General features: G+C 51.8%; 3 protein-coding genes across 3 annotated transcripts in view; 2 read left to right on the top strand and 1 right to left on the bottom strand.

Moving 5' to 3' along the window:
* SIN3B (SIN3 transcription regulator family member B) overlaps window positions 1-5466 on the top strand; it is a 15358-nt gene extending 9892 nt beyond the window's left edge. The window contains exons 14-18 of the mRNA XM_057385144.1: window positions 365-538; window positions 822-914; window positions 1192-1286; window positions 1778-1982; window positions 2345-5466. Of these exons, the coding sequence (XP_057241127.1) occupies window positions 365-538; window positions 822-914; window positions 1192-1286; window positions 1778-1982; window positions 2345-2575 (798 nt within the window). The 3' untranslated portion in view covers window positions 2576-5466. The remainder of the gene's footprint in view (window positions 1-364; window positions 539-821; window positions 915-1191; window positions 1287-1777; window positions 1983-2344) is intronic.
* Window positions 5467-9201: 3735 nt separating this feature from the next.
* F2RL3 (F2R like thrombin or trypsin receptor 3) lies at window positions 9202-13424 on the top strand. The gene is given in 2 exon segments (XM_057385130.1): window positions 9202-9531; window positions 10684-13424. Coding segments are annotated over 2 exon segments (1476 nt in total). The 5' UTR covers window positions 9202-9437; the 3' UTR covers window positions 12066-13424.
* Window positions 13425-15860: 2436 nt separating this feature from the next.
* CPAMD8 (C3 and PZP like alpha-2-macroglobulin domain containing 8) overlaps window positions 15861-20013 on the bottom strand; it is a 48439-nt gene continuing 44286 nt past the window's right edge. The window contains exons 42-43 of the mRNA XM_057385135.1: window positions 17382-17550; window positions 15861-16330 (exon numbers count right to left, since the gene is read on the bottom strand). Coding sequence (XP_057241118.1) covers window position 16330; window positions 17382-17550 — 170 coding nt within the window. The 3' untranslated portion in view covers window positions 15861-16329. The remainder of the gene's footprint in view (window positions 16331-17381; window positions 17551-20013) is intronic.

Genomic DNA, 20013 nt, shown 5'->3' with positions numbered 1-20013 from the left:
TGTGACAGAGAAACACTCTAGCAGAAGGTTAGTGAGAGATTTCAGGGATCTCTGTAGGGGATTTGCTCTTTCTGGCCTTTTTTGAGCTCCAGTCTTTTCAGAATTCTGCCATTCCTATGGCAGCACAAAAAAAGGGTCTGTCCTTCTTATTCAAATCTGTCTTCCAGTTGTAGTTTTCTAATTAAGGCACATCAGCCCCCATTCCCCTCTGTTCCTTTTATTACAAAGTCATAGAAAAGAGAGTGAAATGTGGGAAGTCTCTGGAGTTTGCTGCTTCAGCTGAGTTTTACACTCCTTTCATGACACATTAAAGTTAACTCTCGGCCCAGGCTTGCTGACTGAATTCCCCCTTTTTTAATGGAAGCTTCACCATCTAGTGAGCGATGACATCTGCTTGAAGGTGGTTGAGCTCTACCTGAACGAGAGGAAACGAGGAGCTGCTGGGGGGAATTTATCATCCCGCTGTGTCCGGGCTGCCAAGGAGACCAGCTACCAGTGGAAGGCTGAACGGTGCATGGCAGATGAGAACTGCTTCAAGGTGAGACCTTGCTGCCAGGGAACTTCAGAAAATTGCTGAAAAAYTTCAGAAAATCTCCCAGGTGGCACATGACCTGGGAGAAGTGGGTTTGGGAGCTCCCAAAGTGAGAGTGAGCAATATGAAGAGAAGGTACCAAAATCAGAGCATAGTGAGGGGACATTGTGGCTCACTGAGAAGCCCTGTGCTTCTCTCCTAGTTTATATTAGTTTTCCAAATGACTTGAAAATATGCAGCTTTTTATTGTGAACCYCTGTGACCAATATTTCCTGTAACTTTATCCCAGGTCATGTTTCTTCAGAGGAAAGGACAGGTGATCATGACCATTGAGCTGCTGGATACAGAGGAAACCCAGACAGAAGATCCTGTGGAGGTCCAGGTAACACCACAGTGACCATGGACTCTGTGTAGCACAAAGCAGATGTCTAAGAATGCTTTCCCTGTTTTCTTATTCCAAAATGTAACCCTTTGCCAGGAGGACAAGTTTCCCTGGGAGGTGGGGAGGTGACACATGGGGCTGTGATCATTGACAGAATTAGCAAAAGAATTTCAACATAAATCAGCCAGGAATGAACAGCTGGGAAAGAAACAGGTTCATTGCAGTGGAATTTGTCCTGATGAAGTGAAATCTCACTGGAATTGTTTCCCTTGTGTAGCACCTGGCAAACTACATGGAGCAGTACGTTGGGGTGGAAGGAGCTCCCAACAACCAGAACGATGGCTTCCTGCTGAAACCAGTCTTTCTGCAAAGGTGAGCTGCTCCCTGCCCTGAGCCACACCTGCAGCAGCTGCTGCTGCCTCCTCCCTGCCTGTGTCCAGTGGGTTTGGGTGGTGTGCCAATCCTGGTGGTGTGCCAATCCTGGTGGTGTGCCAATCCTGGTGGTGTGCCAACCCTGGTGGTGTGCCAACCCTGGTGGTGTGCCAACCCTGGGGAAAGGCACTCGCCTTGGAGACCCTGAGGAGCTGCTTCAGGCCTGCTGAAGATGAAATTTATGACCACTGCACTGAGGTTTGTTCATGGGACTGTGGAATGGAGCAGGATGGATTGTGGATGGGATTCTGAGTCTGCTTTATTCCCATTTTTAAATATTTGTCAGACCTTACAGAGGAAGATCCCGGGGAGAGCCTGAAAAACAAAATCTGCACACACAAATTCTGTACTTGTGCCGTGAGCCCTGTCAGCCGAGGAGGATGAATACCCAGCTGTGTGACACACACTTTGTCATCCCTGTTTTGTTGCAGGAACCTGAAGAAGTTTCGCAAGTGGCAGTGCAAGCAGGTGAGGGCCCTGCGCAGCGAGGTCAAGAGCTCCTGGAAGCGCCTGATCGGGGTGGAGAGCGCCTGCAATGTCGACTGCCGCTTCAAGCTCAACACCCACAAGATGATGTTCATCATGAACTCCGAGGAYTACATGTACAGGAGGGGAGCTCTCTGCAGAGCCAAGCAGGTACATCTGGCTTTTACTCCCTCTGCAGCCTGGGCAGTAGCAGAGGTTGAGGGTGGGAGCTAAAATGTAGGGATTTCTAAGTCTTGTGGCTGAATTCCTGCAAAATTACTGCTCTGTGTTGGGTGAAACTTGATGAGCTGGTAAATGAGCTGCACTTTGGATTAGTTTAGCAGTCTTTTCTTTTCATGCAAATTTTAAGTGGGAGTGGCAATTGTTAAGAAATAGGGATGGTTAAACACAGGCCTGTGGTTTCCTGTTTTCCTGTTTGTGTTGTGTCCAAGGCATTGCACATCTCACSGAGAGCTGAGTGTTCTGGCTTTCCCCCATGAATCCCTCCATGATCTTTACTGTCCTGYTTCCAGGTCCAGCCCATGGTGCTGCTGAAGCACCACCAGCAGTTCGAGGAGTGGCACAACCGGTGGCTGGAGGAGAACGTGTCCATGGAGGCCGTGGACCTGGTTCAAGACTGGCTGATGGGGGACGAGGACGAGGAGATGGTGCCCTGCAAAACCACGTGTGAGACGGTGAACGTGCACGGGGTGCCGGTGAACAGATACCGGGTGCAGTACAGCCGCCGTCCCGCGTCACCCTGAGCCCCCAGCCCGGCCTGAGAGCTGCTGGGGAAGCACATTTCCTATGAGAATAGTGGTGGGAATGCAATGTATGTATTACTGATATTTATCCAAACAGCATTTTACTTTGGGATTGTCATGTATTTTCCATATGGCATAGACTTGTCTCCTCGCAGTGTAATCCTCCGGCCATCCACACTTTTTTTAGTCATTTCCTGGCTTTAGGCTGCTGCTGACCAGCTCAGTGAGGGGGTGAACCACCACTCGTGGCTTTGGTGGAGAGGTGGAGCTGGGCTGGTGTTTGAGCAGATGCTGGCAGCTGCTTCCACTTCRAAGGGTTCAGTATTCCCTACCTTCCTGACTTTGTGCCGTTCTGGAGCCTGCAGAACTCTTCACTRTAACCTGGGAGTGGCTGCAGGGCTGAGAGCCCCTGGCACAGCTCGGCAGCTTCCTTATCCCTGTGGGCCAACATGGCAACAAATGATGCTTGTTCCTGGTGCTCTGGTGACAAAAATGCCAAAACTGACACGGGCATGGCCAGCACACTCCAGGCTCTGACTCTCCCTCATCAACTGAGTGTTCTGGAGCATGAACTGAGGGGAAGAGCTCTGAGCTGTGGTGCTGGGAGGGGAGTGATTCCCAGGATTTCTGAGATCCCCCAGCTGCAGCATTGCTTTGGGATGTGAGGACCGGCTGCAGACTCTGCCTTCTGGAATATCCATGGAGAGAAATATCCCTGGGGAGGAGTATCCACGGAGAGGAATATCCCAGGAGAGAAATATCCACGGAGAGGAATATCCACAGAGAGGATATCCACGGAGAGGATATTCATGGAGAAGATATCCACTGAGAGGAATATCCCTGGAGAGGAATATCCACGGAGAGGAATATCTCTGGAGAGGAATATCCCTGGAGAGGAATATCCCTGGAGAGGATATCCATGGAGAGGAATACCCACGGAGAGGATATCCACAGAGAGGAATATCCACGGAGAGGATATTCATGGAGAGGATATTAATGGAGAAGATATCCCCTGAGAGGAATATCCCTGGAGAGGATATCCATGGAGAGGAATACCCACGGAGAGGATATCCACAGAGAGGAATACCCACGGAGAGGATATCCACGGAGAAGAATATCCACGGAGAGGATTATCCACAGAGAGGAATATCCACGGAGAGAAATACCCATGGAGAGGAATATCCATCGAGAGGATATTCACTGAGAGGAATMTCTGCAGAGAGGATATCCACGAGAGGAATATCCATGAAAAGGAATACCCATGCAGAGGAATATCCGCGGAGAGGATATCCATTGACAGGAATACCCATGGGGAGGATATCCATGGCGAGTCCCGGCGCGGTTTTTGGTTTGTTTTTGCATGCTGATGGGCAGCTCCGGAGCAGGATCCGGSCGTTTCCCGGCGGTTCCGTTCTCTCCCGGCGCTCCGCGGGGCTGCAGCTCATCGGTGCCATCGGCAGATGGAGCTCCGGGAGCGCCGCTGCGAGCTGAGCTCTGCCCCCACGGACTCTCCTGTTTCTGCTGGCTCAGCACAGGCGCYGCGTTCGCGGGGACGCGCGGAAATCTGCGCGGAGACGCAGCCMCCGCCATCCTGGACGAGCTTTTCCACTGCAGCATCTCTACTGCTATCGAAGCTTTTTTTTGGCCATGAAACCTATCACAGCCTGCCCTGATCTGTGCAGAACATCTGATTTCATCTAGTGAGGAACCAAGGGAATTTACTCGTGTCTGTCCTGCAGCCCCACTGTGACTTTACCCTGTTTTTTGGGGGCCGAGGGCAAGCACGCTGTCCATGGAGTGTATCCCAAACTGAACRTCTTGAGGCATAGGCAGCCTCCTTTCAGCTTTGCTTCCAACTTTTTCCTGGCTTTTGGGGCAATAACGTCCCCACCCCAAAACTTTCTGTGGCTTTGGTTTTTAGGTTATGATTTCTGCCAGACCTAAGGAGCAGCCTGTAGGATTTGTCCTGGGTTCTTTCCACTGGATGACATTCGGTTTCGCAATTGTCTCACTTGACAGTAGAAAAATTGGCCTTTGGGGTACATTTAATAGGAAACTGTCCTGAGTCTTTGTCTTTTTTTGCAAAATAATCGGTGGGAGGGGAGGAGGGAGGCCACTCTCTGGCATTTGTGGCCACTTGCACAACCACTGCCAGCAGAGACTTTTCATCAARAATCCCTCTCTCCTCCTTGTCTGGGTCTCTGCTCTGTTTTGGTTCCTGAAATGATCTGAAGATTCTTTCCCCTGCTCTCGTTGCAGGGAGTGACCAGAGGCCACGAGGGCTGGGGGGSAGCAGGGGGACAAGCCCAGTGCCAAGCACAGTGTCCCCCTGTCCCCAACAGGCCAGCTCACCAAAACACACCTCAGCCCTGCTCACCTCTCTGCTGTCTCCCAGTGGAGATGACGGTTGTGCCAAATTTTATGGTTTTATGATACAGAAAAACTGTTTACTAGAAAATAGGTGGCGACTTGTGGCTTAAAATGCTTTTGATTCCAGGTGTCCCGRGGTGGGCAGCACCCCCGGGCACCGTCCCCTTCCATCGACCCCTTCTAAGTGTACTTCAGGTATTTTTAAGCATCCTTATTTTGTAAACCTTAATTTATAATCTGAACTGATTAAGCAAGACTTTATGCCCTTTGCAGTGCTATTGTCTCAAAGCTGAGCAGCRAGGGGATGTGATGGGAATAACAGGCAGGGTTGAGAGGGGCTTGTTCATGTCTGAGGGTTTCAGCTGTGTATCTGCACGACCTCRAGTCAACAGTTTGTTCTTCCATTTGTTTGAAGGATCTTTGCTTTTGGGCTTGTAATTGCTTTGCCAGCTCCTTGAATGTAGTTTTTTTTTATATTTATTTGCACATTCAAGTAAAATAAAATGTTGATTTTAAAAGTCTGCAGCTTTCACTGTTTTATGTTTCTTTTCAATGAATTGAAACTCGGTGACGACCCTCAGAACTGAGTGTCTTGTACCTGAAACTGGGTTTTAAACGGTAGAAAAATGTAATTGGAAAGTTGAATGAGCTTCCCTTCAAGATAGAGAGGCTGCAGGATGTGCTGATGCAGCTGTGTGTCAGCAAGTGCTCAGGGAGGGTGTGAGCAGCGCACATGAAGAAGGGAAATCCATTTCCTGCAGAGATCCCACGCACGAGCTGGGGCTGAACTGCCAAAACCTCTCCTGGAGCCGAGGCTGGAGGGGAGCAGAGAGGCCAGGGGGTGGCACAGTTGCTCCACCAGAGGAAACCCTGGGATGGATCTCAGGGAAAGGTTCTTCTGTCCCCAGAGGGTGCTGGCACTGCCCAGGCTCCCCAGGGAATGGTCCCGGCCCCGAGGCTGCCAGAGCTGCAGGAGCGTTTGGACAGCGCTGCCAGGGATGAACAGGGTGGGGCTGTTGGGAGGTCTGGGCAGGGACAGGGGTGGGATGGATTTGACCCCTGAGGGTCCCTCCAGCTCTGGGGTTGCTCAGTGCAGCCCGGTGCCCTCCTGGCAGCCCCTTTGCCAGAGGTGGGGCACAGCCCTGGCCCCGGAATCACCCCCGAATCGCACAGGGCTCAGGGGAAGGGGCCGATCCCAGCTCCCAACCCCACGAGCAACATCTGCTCCAGGTTAAAACAACACAACTGGAACCACGAGCAGAACCCTCCTCCCGCCTTCCCCGCGGCCTCCCCGAATTCCTGCCTAATAACACGTTCCCCTGCGCTCCCTGTGAGCTCCGTACGACAAATGAACGAGTGCATTTTGCAAATGAGGCCGCGGTGATGTGACCCAGAGCTGATAGGAGTTTCCTTTACATCATCCCCAACACTTCCGTTGCCATAACAAAAGGCAGCTCTGCTCTCTGCGCAGCCCCCTGCTCCACTCAYGGGGAAACAAACTGTTCCTCTCCCCTCAGCAATGCTCTGGGGCATCAACTGCACGGAATAATCTGATTAAAATGATGGTGCTGGGCTCTCAAAGGGCTCAGCCCACTTTGCAGAGTCTCCTCTTGGCTCTTTCACAAAGGGGAGGGACAGCCAGATGTGACAGAGGAGCACTYGGAGATCTCAGCGAGTGGACAGCTCTGGCAACAGCAAACAGCTTCAAAATATCCCTCAGGATGGAATCAGTATAAATGGTTTGATCAATTAAATTCAGGGCTGAGAAAGGGAGTACCTGAGTTCAGCATTTCATATTCCAGGATTTTTTTTAATGTTTCCACATCACAGGGATGCACAGGGAGAGTCAGGGGTGTGAACCAGAGAGAGTCGGGAATTGTACATGAAAATGTGATTTGAATTTTCCTTCATGTTTTAGGTGATTAGAACTAACTCAGAGTTCCACCCGTTCAATTGAAAGACTAAATTTCATTCAGTTTAAAATCTAACAATACTTAAACTCTGCTAAAGAATGAATCCAAGGAGTCCTGGTGCTGGAAAGGATGGTGGTGGTGACGATGATGATGATGATGATGACTGTGTCAGACCATGTAACCTCATTGTTTTGCTGAAAAAGGCCCCCAAAAAGCTCTTCCAGAACACCCAGTGAGTTGCAGGGATGTTAATAAACATCAAATATTCCTGGAAAATGCCTTCATGTGGGTTTTTACACCGTGAAGTGAAAACTGCAGGCAAGCAGAGGGTTAGCTCTGAAAAACTTCCCTCCTCAGAAATGCTGCAGCATCGTGAGGCTGTGTGGGATAATCCAGGGAAAAGACTGGGTGGGATTCCAGAGGAACAGGAATTCTCTRGGACAGGCAGGAGAGAGAGGTAGAGGGATCCTCTGGAGCTGTGGGCAATCTCAAACTGGCCCAGGGAGAAGGAAAAGATCTTTTTTTGAAACTCGAGGGCACATTTTAGACACAGATCCTGCAGAAACAGCTCCGAGCTGCTGCTCAGGAACCCTGTGGTAGATCAGAGATACGAATCCCATCATTTACCCACCACAGCCTGCTCTTCCAATCCCCCAAAATGTACGGAACAGATCAGGTGCTGTCCGTATCCTCCCCCCGAGCTCTGAAATCCTTCCCAACATTACATCTTCGGGCTTCAGAGCACCGCAATCAAAGCGCTCCCGGGAGACGATCTGTTGCACAACGAATTACTCGAAAACCAAATTGTTACCCCACGGGGCAGGGATCACACGRCTTAAAGAGATGTTAACAAGCCGTGACAAACCTCTGGCAGGAGGATTTTTCGAGGCAAGCTGTTCTGCATCTGAGGCAGTCACTAAAGATCTGAAAAATGAAGGATGCGGCAATGAGGAACCGCTTCAGAGAGCTGTGATTTGCGCACGATCTGAACCTGATTACAGCTCGTTTTTTTGCTCGCAGAGCACGGAAAGGATCCCGGCCGAGACACGGAAAATGTGTGGGGGCGTGAGTCGTTCTGTAATGGTTCGTAAATCCTGGGAGGATCGCAAAAAAACGAAACGCGGAGCGCTGCATCTCCCCCGCGCCTGCCAGCGCAGCTCCACCTCTCGACACGCTCGGCACGGGTGTGGGAATAGGCTGAAAGCAAAGGAAATAGGGTCATTTTCTCCWCGGAATAGAAGAATCTCATCAAACAGCAGCCAGGCTCAGATTCGCAGCCTTTCACAGAAGAGGCCATTCATGAGGAGAGGAGGGAGAAACGAGCGGCTCCTCGGGCTGCCAAACCAAATTTACAGTTCCTACTGCCTGGGCTCCGGCTCCTGTCCTTCCTCGGCTGCAGAGCCAGGCGAGGGCTGGGGAGGAGAGCCCAAAAACAGCACCTTCTGCAGCCAGGACCTGCTGTCCCGCTGGCCTCGATGGCCACGGGAATTTGGGGAGGATTTGGGAGCAGAGCTCCGAGGGGATTTTCTCAAGGGGGACCAGGCAGGCAAGGATCCCAAAGCCCAGGTCCTATTTGCCAGTCCCTGATATCTGGGTGTTCCTCGCTCACAACCATGTGCTGCTCTGCATCCTTACCCCAGCAGGGTGGGGAAACTGCTCAGCTCTGGAAAAAAGGCAGTTTTTTGTGGGGCAGGAGCAGCTGGAAGTCCCCATTATCTGCCCAAGAGCAGGGACTTCCTGCGTGCCCCTTGCAGGCCCCTTTCCTCTGCTCTCCCCATCCCATTCCCTTATCAGAGGAAGCAAAGGCTCTCCCTGGCTTTGCCTCCTGCCCGTGGTGAGTCGTGGTGCTCCTGCTGCTGCTGTCAGTGCAAACAGCTCCAGCCCAGAGGGTTTTYAATCATCCTCTGCAGTAAAATCGAGGAGAGGCAGGAGGTTCATCCCCTGTTTAGCCAGGAAGAAGGAGCAGAAATGAAGGAGTAGAACTGTGAAGGGCCCAGCCTGATCCAGGGGTGGCAACGCTGGCACTGAAAACCTTCCATCGGCAGAACACAAATCTGCAGAGCTCTGTGTAACCCCTGGGATGTCTGTGCTGTCTGATATCTGGGATATTTCCCATTTGTACCACCCATTATGGCTCAGGGTTTGGGAAAAGACCTCAGATCACCCACCTGAACTCTGTGCAGTGGAAGATGCTCAGAATTCCCACGGGAACGCGGGTGCTGTTTATGCACAAACTGCATCAAACCCAACCAGGAATTTGTTCCTTCCAGRAACATCCCAGAGCAGGAAGGAGACCCAGATGAGTCATTTAAACCATCATCCCKCTCTGAGGATGCAGTGCAGCCCTGAAACACTTGGGATGTGGATAAATAAACCTTTCCCAGCCCCACATTCTGACGCTGCACTTGTCCCGGGCAGCCCACCCACGCCGGTGCCTCCATCCCCTCGCCCTTCCCGGGATCAGCCCCGTTGTTTCCGAGAGTTAAGGACCAGCAGGAGGAAATGCGTAAGCGGGGTCGCTGCTGCTGCTGCTGCTGCTCCAGCACGGCTCTGGAACTGCGGGGTGGCACTGAGCTGGCATGGGCACCCTCGGCATCGCCAGGATTGGGACCCTCGGGTGGCTCCTGCTCTGCTGTGCCTTCTGGGGGCTCTGCCTGAGCTCGGACTATGATGGTGAGTGGGTGCCTGTGGGTGAAATCTGCTGCTTGTTAAAGAAATGGGTATTTRGGATCTTTGTAAGATCCCTGAAAAGTCATTGTTTAATGATTTCACATGGGAAGATGCTCTGATTGGGCTCCAGTKGAAGCAGGAGGTGACAGAGGTGATATAGCAGAGAAAGAAGCTGGGCTGGAAGAAACTAGAAAGGGAAAGGAAAAATAAAGGAGCAATAAACCAGAGAACCCTTGAAAGCCAAATCTTTAGCTAATTAGACTCCCAAAGCCATGACTTTGCACTGGAGTGGCTCCAGATCCTAGGATTGTTGTGAAAGCTGGGCAGAGGAGCTGTTCCCTGGATTCCTGGGCCTGGCCATGGCTGTACAGGAGAATTAATCTCTGTATTCCCAGGTCTCTTGATGGCTGAACAGAGGAATTATTCCCTGGATTCTCAGGTCTGTTGATGGCTGTACAAGGCAATTATTCCCTGAATTCTTGGGCCTGATCATGGCTATAAAGGGGAATTATTTCCTGGATTCCCAGGTCTGTTGATGGCCATACAAGGGAATTTTTTCCTGGATTTCCAGGCCCGGCCATGGCTGTACAGCATCACAGTCCATTGTGAGCTGTGGGAAACCACAGGAAAAAGGAACGTGATCCATTCTCAGGAAGGTTCCTAAGGGTGGCTCCTGCCCTCTGAATTCTGCCAGCCAGCTTTTCTGCCTTTCCAGAGCACTCCCAGCTGCAGGGACCCTGACAGGAAAGACAAAGAGCAGCTTTTGCTCTCTTTTTTGCTCTCTTTTGCTCTCTTTTTGCTCTTTTTTATTTTTTGGGTTTGGAGCTGTGTGTGCAGCCTGCTCTGCAGAGTGGGTAATAAATGAGTTGAGTGAGTAACAAAGAGACTGAGTGGGTACCAAGATGAGCGAGTAACAGATTGAGTTGGTACTAGGCTGAGTATCAGGCTGAGTGAGTAACAGGCTGAGTGGGTTTTAGTTTGAGTGGGTACCAAACTGAGTGCGGGCCAGTTTGAGTGGGTGCCAGGCTGAGTGGGTAACAGTTTAAGTGGGTACCAGGCTGAATGGATACCAAACTGAGTGGGTGCCAGGCTGAGTGGACACCAGTTTGTGTAGGTACCAGTCTGAGTGGGTAACAGACCACCTTCCTGTCCCAGATTACTCCCARAACAGCACCAACGAACAGGCCACCACACCAGAGGCCACGCCGTGCCCCCGAGCCATCCCGGGCGAAAAGGCCACGGTCAACAACATCACGTACCTGCTGATCCCCGCGGCCACCCGTGCCCAGCTGGGCAGCGCGGTCACCGTGCTCCTCATCCCGAGCCTCTACAGCCTGGTGCTGCTGCTGGGGCTGCCGGCCAACGCTCTGGCTCTCTGGGTGCTGGCCACCCGCACCGAACGCCTGCCTTCCACCGTGTTCCTGATGAACCTGGCCGCTGCCGACCTGCTGCTGGTCTCCGTGCTGCCCTTCAARATCTCCTACTATTTCCTGGGCAACCACTGGCCTTTCGGCGAAGCGCTGTGCCGCCTCACCACGGCTTTCTTCTACGGCAACATGTACTGCTCCGTGCTGCTGCTGGCCTGCATCGCCGCCGACCGCTACCTGGCCGTGGTTCACCCCTTYTCCTCCCGAGCTTTCCGCACCCGCGCGTTCGCCGCGGGCACCTGCGCCGGGGTCTGGCTGTGCTCGGCCGGGCTRACGCTGCCGCTGAGCCTGCAGCGGCAATCCTACCCGCTGCTCGGGGCAGGGCTCACTCTGTGCCACGACGTGCTGCCCCGGCAGGAGGACGACGCTTTTTATTTTTATTATTTCGCGGCGCTGATCGGCTGCGCTTTCGCGCTGCCGCTGCTGCTGCTGCTGCTGAGCTCGGGCGCGGTGCTGCGCGTTCTCCTGCGCGCCGGCCGCCGCTACGGGCAYGCCGCCAAGCTCACGGTGCTCGTGGTGCTGGCCCTCGTGGTTTTTTACGTGCCCAGCAATGTCCTGCTGCTGGTTCACTATTCCAGCGCCTGCTCCGAGCGGCGCGGCCGCCTGTATTTGGGTTACATGGTGAGCCTGGCGCTCAGCACCTGCAATAGCTGCGCGGATCCGTTCGTCTATTATTACGTGTCCGAGGATTTCCGCGAGAAGGTCAGGAGGAGAGTGTTCGGGAGCAGCAAAAAAAGCGCCACGTCCATGAAGACCTCCAAGGAAACGCTGCCCCGCTCCAAGGATTCGCTGGTGTGAGCCTCCAGCCCGGCTCTGCGCTCCCGGGGGATCAGGGTGAATCCCAGCGCTGGAATTTCTCGGGTTTCACCCCCAGAGAGGAGCCAAGGGCTTTTCCCTGTCTGCATAGATGAGGATGAACAAAACCAGGCTGGGGGATTCTTTGCCAGGTGTGGAGCCCAGTCCTTTAAGGGGACACCTCCTGCAGCTTCTCAGCTGCTCACACACCACTGGGAATGTCTCTATCCCAACATTTGGCTCTGGTTCCTAAATTCGCTCCCTGCCTGCCAGTCATGCTCACTGTCCTTAAATGAATATTCCCCTTCCCCTTAATCTGAAAAAGAATAGGCATTGCAAYCCCAAATTTCTAAATGTTTCAAGAGATAAACACCAAATTTCTAGATGTCTCAAGAGATACTTTCCTGAACTAAACCAGTCTGTCAAGGGAGTGCAGAGCACTGGTTTGTGGGGCCAGGACATTTTTGGCTTGATTCTAAGCTGCCCTGCAGCAATGTCAGCTCATTGTGCAAAATTAGGTATAAAAGGTATAAAAATCCCATTCACTCTTCCCTGTTTTTGCAAAAGACCCTTGGCACCCATCATTTCTTTGAGGCAAAGGTTGTATTAATGGATTTTGTAACAAAATTACATCTCTCGAAGGGAAATGGTCAAGCAGGAAAGGAGCAAACCCTCTGATACTCCACACTTCCTTCGGGTAATGCCATCCCCAGCCAGAAGCTGTCTCTGAAGGAAAGAGCTGCTCAGGTTTGAGAGYTGGAGGCCAGGGGGAAATGAATAAAGCAGCCAGGAAAAACCCAGCCCAGTTATGAACAACCTGACAAAATGCAGCCAGCTCAGCTCTCAGACACACCTGGAGCTCAGCCCTRGGAGCAGCCAGGTAGAAAATGAGCAGCAAACCTCCTCAGAGCTCCTCAATCCTTTCGCTTTCCCAGCACAGGCTGCACAGCCTAAAGCGCRAATAAGAGGCAGACAGGATTGTCTTAAAATCAGTTTTTAATAAAATATTTATCAGAATCTAAAACAAACACTTTTCTGGACTCAGACTTGCTAAGATGTGTGTGAACAAACCAAAGAGCTGCTCAGAGAGCTGTCTGTGTGTGTGGGAGGGACAAAAGGCAGGTGGGACACCAGAGCTGGGCTCCGGGTGCTGGGCACTCAGAAACAGCAGGGACTAAAAAAACCCCAAACCCCAGCCCAGGCTGGCAGAGGTTTTCTAAAGAGTTGCTCTATTCCCAATAATGAAAACCAGGTTATTGTGCATTAAATGTCAGCAGTCAGGGTGAGCAAAGCGAGTGCTGGTGCGCCGAGGAAGTTTTTCAAGCAAGCTGAACATTTCTCTGGTATTTGTTTCCTACTGAGGCTGATTAAAAAGGGGGGGGGAAAGAGTCAAGACAAAAACATTGGGATGAGAAAGAACAAAAGGAACTATTGCTTTAAAATAAATACCACGGCAATGATTACTCTGCATAATGTACAGTTACAAATATATAAATATTAATTTCCTTGGGAGRATTGCAAGCGTCGATCACTGATAACTAGCACTGCTGCAGCTACTCAGTCACAGAACTCGATGGGAGAAGCAATTTTCTGTGTCTTACAAACCCACTTTGCTCCTTTTGCAATGAGGGACCATCAGGAAAAAGGAAAGGGAAGCATCTGACAGAGGGAGRGAAATGTCTCTGAGCCAGAAACAGCCCCAAAGCAGCAGCAGCAGCAGCTGCTGCTGGCCTTGCTGCCTTTGGCTTTCCATCACCCAGTTGGTTTTTGACTTGTTGGATAAAACAATAAAATCAATCCTTCTCTCTAAACTGCCTGGCTGAGGGRCACAAAGTTGGAGTTTGAGGTGACCCTGTGCACTCAGGGACAAGGGGAGAGGGATCAGGGTCAGAGACAAAAATGGGACAGAGGCTGGGAACTGCACAGCTCTGCTGTGCCCAGCCCTGCTCAAGGACCCAGCCCTAAATTTCCTGGATTCCAAGAAGGATGTTGAAGAGTGGAGGAAAAATAATCTGTGATTTTTTTTTCCCCCTAGGTAAGAATTAATGATGGCTACAAGAAACACGAACTGCAAATGTGGGGCAGGGAAAGCTCTGAGAGAGAAGGGAGCAGAGAGCTGCTCCTTTATTCCTGTGGTTGGGGGGGGAAAGAAACCCCAATTGCAGGTTCCTTGATTCAAATCCTTCAATAAAATTAAAAAMTTAATTGATTTTTAGCTACGAAGAGGAGCTGGTTTGGAAAATCCTGTCACAACTCTCCCCACACTGCTCTGCTCTGGCTCCAGGGACAATGAGGCTGCTCTGCCTTGGCCTTCTGAGGCTCTCTGACTTTACTCTGAGTTGTAAAACAGGAGMAAGGCTCCTCTGCCTCGAGTCCTGGCACAGAGAGCTCTCAGACAAGGCTCTGATTGATGGGCTGGCAGCACCAGCTGGAATTATTTACCTGGCATGGGGAATTAGGACATTGCACGTCCCAGAGCCCGAGGAAAGCCAGGTTTAATTCTTGGCTGGGACTCCCCATCCTCACCTCCTCATCCCCAGGGGAGCTCTGAGTGCCCAGGGATCTGTGAGAGGAGCAAGGAATAGAAAATTAACTTCAAATCCCTCTCCAGAAGCACTCAGTGGGTGAGGGAGAGCAGGAAAGGAAAGCCAGAAAGGGACTGAGGATGCRGAGCCCAGGTCCCATCTCCAGGACATCATCAGGGTGGCCAAAATTCATCCTCCSAGCACCGAGCAGCTGCAGCCTGAACCAGCAAACAGCAGGGGTTGTTTTGTGCAGGTTTGAGTTTTAGAAAAGGAAAAACAAAAAAAAAAACAACAAAAAAAAAACAACCAACCAAAAAACCCAACCCATGAAAACCAATAAAAAAAAAAAAAAAAAAAGAAAAAAGAAATCTTGTTTTAGCTCACACTAAGCCCGTTATTTACCCAGGGATAAATACTGACTCCTGTGTGTGTACACAATAGGCAGAGCCTGCCAGGACAGCTGCTCACAGGAGGTGGRATTTGGTTTTAAGGCATTTCTTTACCTGGCAGATGGGATTGCAGCTGGCAGGGTGAGGGTGAGGCAGGATCTGCCCCTGCACACCCCAGACCCCTCAGCCCTGGGCAGGATCCTGGGAGCAGCCACGGGGAGGAAAGGCTGGCAGAGCTGAAATTCCTGGGAATTTGGAGACCAGACCTTCCTYGTGGCTGCCACAATCTGCAAATGTCTGACCCCAGGGAAAAAGCTGGAAACTCCCCATTCCTGACCTCTGGGATGCCTCCTGGTTTGTMCCCATGTGGACACTTTTCTGGAATAAACTCGTCTTTATTCTGGGCTGGAATGTCTATAACTGGGATATATTCTTGTCATGGTCCCTGTGTAAAAAAACCTTAAAAATGAATGGAGCTGGGTTTTATTTCTTTTTTTTTTTTTTTTTTTTTTTTCTGTTTCCATTCATCAATAAACACCCTCAGAAGGAATTTCCACCCTGCTCTGGGTCCTGGTAACAGTAGAAGGGGGAAGATAAAATATTAACACAGTTTTGCAAGAGTCAAAATTAATTAATTGCGTGCAACTCCTCCAAAGAGAACAATGCTGCTCCAGGCGGGAAGGGAAACTCAAAAAAAAAAAAATCTTGGCTCCTGCAATTTTGGAAACACAAAGCTTTTTCTTTTGAGTTTTGCCACGTTGCTTGGGGCAGGTCAGAGAGAGGGATGTGACACCAGGGGTTGGTGCTGGGGAGCACCAGGAGCAGGATGGATGTGCTGGATGCCAGGGGGAGCAGAACAGAAGGGATTGGTGAAGCCAGGAGAACATTCCAGAAGGCTGTGCCTGGCTCAGGTTGGTTTTCAGGCCGGGTTTGAGGAGGAAAGGGGCTGAGCAGGCTGTGAGCAGCCCCTGCCAGCACCTAGTGCAACACAAAAGGGGCTCCCCTGCCTCACCCTGGCCCACCTGAGTGGCAGACACGGAGCCTTGAAGCCCTGGAGGTGGATTTTTCATTTTTCTCGGGTCAAATGTTTCCTCTCAACAGCTTTTCCCCGAATTGTGGAGCTGCAGGGAAGTGTTTCTCCTGTGGGTGCAGCAGATTGACGGGCTGGGGAAGATGAGCAGCCTCTTGCTATGTGATAATTGGCAAAACAGACTGATTTTTATTATTATCATCATCATCATTTGAGCAAAAAAACTTCTCAGCCATCTTTCCTCGAACAGCAGTTCAGCTAAGCACGAGGTCTGGACTTAGCTCCTAAGTGTAGCTAGGAAATGGCATTTGCAGGATATCCTGACAGCAGAGAAAACACTCAGAAATGCTCTATGGGTTCAGTTCCAGCCCCTATTTCTCTCACCTAGAGGGCACAGCACATCGGTCTCCCACGGCTGGAAGGGCTCCAAAGAGGATGGACGCACAGAAGGCAGGAAAGTGGACAGAGAATAATGCTGAGTGTCCCCCGTAGAGCTCCAGAGCCTACAGTTCTGAGGGCACCAGAAGTAGTCATCGTTCGTTGGGGGTCTGTTCTGCAGCAGGTCGGTGGTCTGGAGGAACAAACTCGTACGGGAGCAGGCTCTGAGCCTCTTCTCTTTATTGAAATTGTGCATTTCTGGTGGGGACAGAGCACAAGGAAAGGAAAGTCACCGTGCTGGGGTGTGGGACATCACTGAGGCTGGGCTGGGAAAAGCTGAAAAGGTCACAGAGCTGGGAGGGACCCTCAGGGATCATCAATCCCCCCTCTGTCCCTGCCCAGACCCCCCCACAACCCCACCCTGTCCATCCCTGGCAGCGCTGTCCAAACGCTCCTGCAGCTCTGGCAGCCTCGGGGCCGGGACCATTCCCTGGGGAGCCTGGGCAGTGCCAGCACCCTCTGGGGACAGAAGAACCTTTCCCTGAGATCCATCCCAAGCCCTGACACAGCTCCAGCCATTCCCTGGGCTCCTGGCCCTGTCCCAGAGCAGAGCTCAGCCCCTGCCCCTCCGCCTCCCCTCGGGAGGAGCTGCAGCCCCCGAGGAGTCTCCCCTCAGTCTCCTCTGCTCCAGACCAAGGGAAAGGGTCACTTATTCTGATCCCTCAGGATTTCAGCTTCTCTATTTCCATGTCTCTGTAACCCTGGAATCCTTCAGTGTTTAACTCCAGACTSCACAGACAGTGCTGAGCTCCTGCTCTCCCATTTTTACACAAAACAATTCCTCTGMAGCCCCAAACTCAAGGACACCTCCCTGGGCCAGGCCCCAAGAGATGGAAACAACAGAGAATTGGGGGGAGCCAAGTTGGAGTTTTTGACTGCATTGGCTGCAGCTGCAATTGGAGGATTCAGCCCCGATTTTGTGCAAATGGACAAAAGTGAGAAAGGGTGAAAAAGCCGTGAGCCATTGTCCATTGTGGGTGCAGCCCCTGGCTGGCCCTGAAGGCCCTGCAATAACAGAACTGCTTTGGATTCTCTGAATTTTGCCCAGTTTCTGGTTTAGGTAAACCCAAATCAAGCATCAGTTCCCGTGGAGGTGAAGCCACCGAGCTCACAAACCCTTTTACCAGCAAGACCCCAATCCTGGCGACCCCACAACAGCCCTAAACCTGCCCCGTCTGGAGGAATCTGACCCAGCCCAAGGCCACCAGGGGCCGGTTCTTGGGCAGCCCCCATCCCGCTGTGGGCTCACCATTCTGCCGTGGTGGCCTCTCCKTGGCTCCTGTCCCCAGGGTGGGGGRCACTGGCCGTGCTCAGCTCYGCCACCACCTCGAASGCRTCGGTGTCCACGGCGAAGGCGTCGGGGTCGTACTCGTACGAGTAATAGGACAGGTCTGTGTGCAGGGGGGAACCCTCCTCGGCTGTGGGGGAAGCAGAGCTGTGTTCCAGGATGGCCACGGGGCAGGGGAAGGGCAGGGATTTTGGGGAGGGGGGTTGGAGGTCAGGGAACCCCCGGGTGTGCAAGGGAAGGGGAAAGGATGCTGGAAATTCTGGGGTTTGGATTTCCCGGTCTGAGAGACGGGCACCGCAGTAAAATGGAAGGGAAGAGAGGGGAAGAAAAGAAGGGTCCATCCTTCCTGTTGGTTCTCTGTGTACACAGAGGAAAAGAAGGAAAGGAGGTCCCCTCTTATCCTCCTTTCCCCCACTTACTTTCTTCTTTTTCCTCCCCTTGTTTCCTCATTTTTTTCCTATTGTTTCCTCCTTTTCTTCCCCTTGTTTCGTCCGTCTTCCCAATTTCCTCCTTCCTTCCCTCCCACTTCCTCCTTTTCCCCCATTTTTTCCTTTCCCCCATTTGTTTCCCCCTTCCCCCCTTTTTTCCTCCTTTTCCTCCCCTTGTTTCCCCCTTTTCCCCACTACCTCCTTCCTCCCCATTTCCTCCTTCTCCCCTTTGTTTCCTCCTTTTCTTTCCCCTTGTTTCCTCATTTTCTTCCCCTTGTTTCTTCTTTTTCCCCATTTCCTCCTTCCCTCCCTTTGTTTCCTCCTTTTCTTCCCCTTGTTTCTTCTTTTTCCCAATTTCCTCCTTTCCCCCCTTTGTTTCCTCCTTTCCCCCCTTTGTTTCCTCCTTTTTCCCTTTTTCTCCTTTTCCTCTGTGCCCTAATCCAAACCCCAGCAATCGCTGGAGCAGAATTATCACAGGAAGGGAAATCCCCCGCCCACCCAAAGCCTGGATTTACTTAAAGAAAACACTCCTCAAGGCCTCTGAGAACAAATTCAAGAAATAAAACATCTGAGGGATCTTCCCTGGTGCCTCCCACATCCTCCCAGGGCTCCGGTCACTCCTTCTTGGCCACCTCCCTGTGAGGAGCTGCCAGAGCGTGAGCTCCTGCTGTGGATGGATGGATTCTGTCCCCCAGCCTCCAATGTTTGTGCTGAGGCCAAAGTTTGCTGATGGGGGAGAGGAAAAGTGGCCCTGGGCCAGTTCAGGCCATCCTGAAAGGGCAGAGTCCCTTGGGGGCAACAACAGCCAGGGAATTTTGGGGAGGCTCCACCTGGAAGCAGAGTTCAGGCTGGTAGGACCTGGTGCAGGTGGTGGTGTTGGATAAAAAAAAATATTTTAAAAAATTACCACCATGCAAAAGTGTCATAATTCCACAATATAAAAGTGTCATAATTCCATAAAAAAATTATAATGGAGAATCCCATCTGTGGGATGCCCTGAATGTCCCTGAAGGCCCTTCAATAAACAGAACTGCTTTTTATTCTCTGAATAAAATTCTCTGAATTGTGTCCAACCTGTGGTTTAGGTAAGCTAGATTTTAGGCAAGTTTTAAGGTCAGACCTCAGCCCTTCTGCCTCGCTGCAGACTTTGGGAAGCCATGAGGATTTTGAGATGAATTTTAGAATGTTCTGACCACAGCAACAGCGCTGCATCCTCATCTTTCGGGGCTCAGCTGGAACAGCTGGAATTCATCCCAACAAACCCACGGGTGGCTGTGGAAATTCTGTGTGCGCCAGAAGGGAATCCTGCAGCTCCCACGGATTCCTGAGAGGCAGCTGCTTGCTCCCAGTGCCCGGTAACGAGGCAAGACCCCGACCCAAGCACCCCTCGCCCCGATCCGAGCTGCACAAACCCCACGGCAAACCCAGGCGCGCTCCCGACAGCGCAGCCACCACGAGAACGCGGCTTTTCCGCGGATTAACGCACCCGGGGGCGCTTCTACACCGAGCCGCCCTAAGCTTGATCCGGCTCCCGGAGCTCGGCATCCTTTTAGGAAGTCCCAGATTTAGGCACGGCTCAGCAGAGCCCCGGCTGGGGCAGCTGAGCCGGCTTAAGGCGCTCACATGCTCCGGGGGCAGCGGGGACAGGGTGCGAGGAGGGGCTCGCTCGTTCACTGCGCTTTGATTCGCATCCCCCGGGTTTGACCCCAGAGCAGCCCCGGGATTAACGGGAATCATCACGGGAATCACATGCTGAGAGCTCTTCCCGCTGCGGGGTTTGGGGTTTTGGATCCCGAGCGCTCSCTCTGCCACGGCTGCTCCCAGCTCAGCATCGTCCTGCCGGGAATTCGGGCATTCCCAGACCCAGGGCACAGCCAGCTCCAAGCGTGATTGGGAAAATGGCCTTGTGGCACTCGGGGTTTGTCTTTGTCCCTCTAAAACCCGCACAACAATGCTACATAAAAATCAGAATTTCCCCTTTTGCTCCTTCTGAGGCAACAATTTCTGTCCATCCAGAACAGAAACCAGAGGGGGATTTTCCTTTGATGGATACTTTAATGCAATTATTTCAGAAACACTCTCCTGAGCATTTTTTAGATCGTGTATTGCCACCAAGCTCCATATTTTTTCCCCCAATTAATCATATTTTCACTGTCAAATTTTTA

This window comes from Malurus melanocephalus, unplaced genomic scaffold, assembly GCF_030028575.1.
Source record: "Malurus melanocephalus ecotype Western Australia unplaced genomic scaffold, MMel_1.1 scaffold_793, whole genome shotgun sequence".
Taxonomy (NCBI): Eukaryota; Metazoa; Chordata; class Aves; order Passeriformes; family Maluridae; genus Malurus; species Malurus melanocephalus.
The sequence above is the reverse complement of the archived record's forward strand: the minus strand, read 5'-3'. Positions and strand labels throughout refer to the sequence as shown.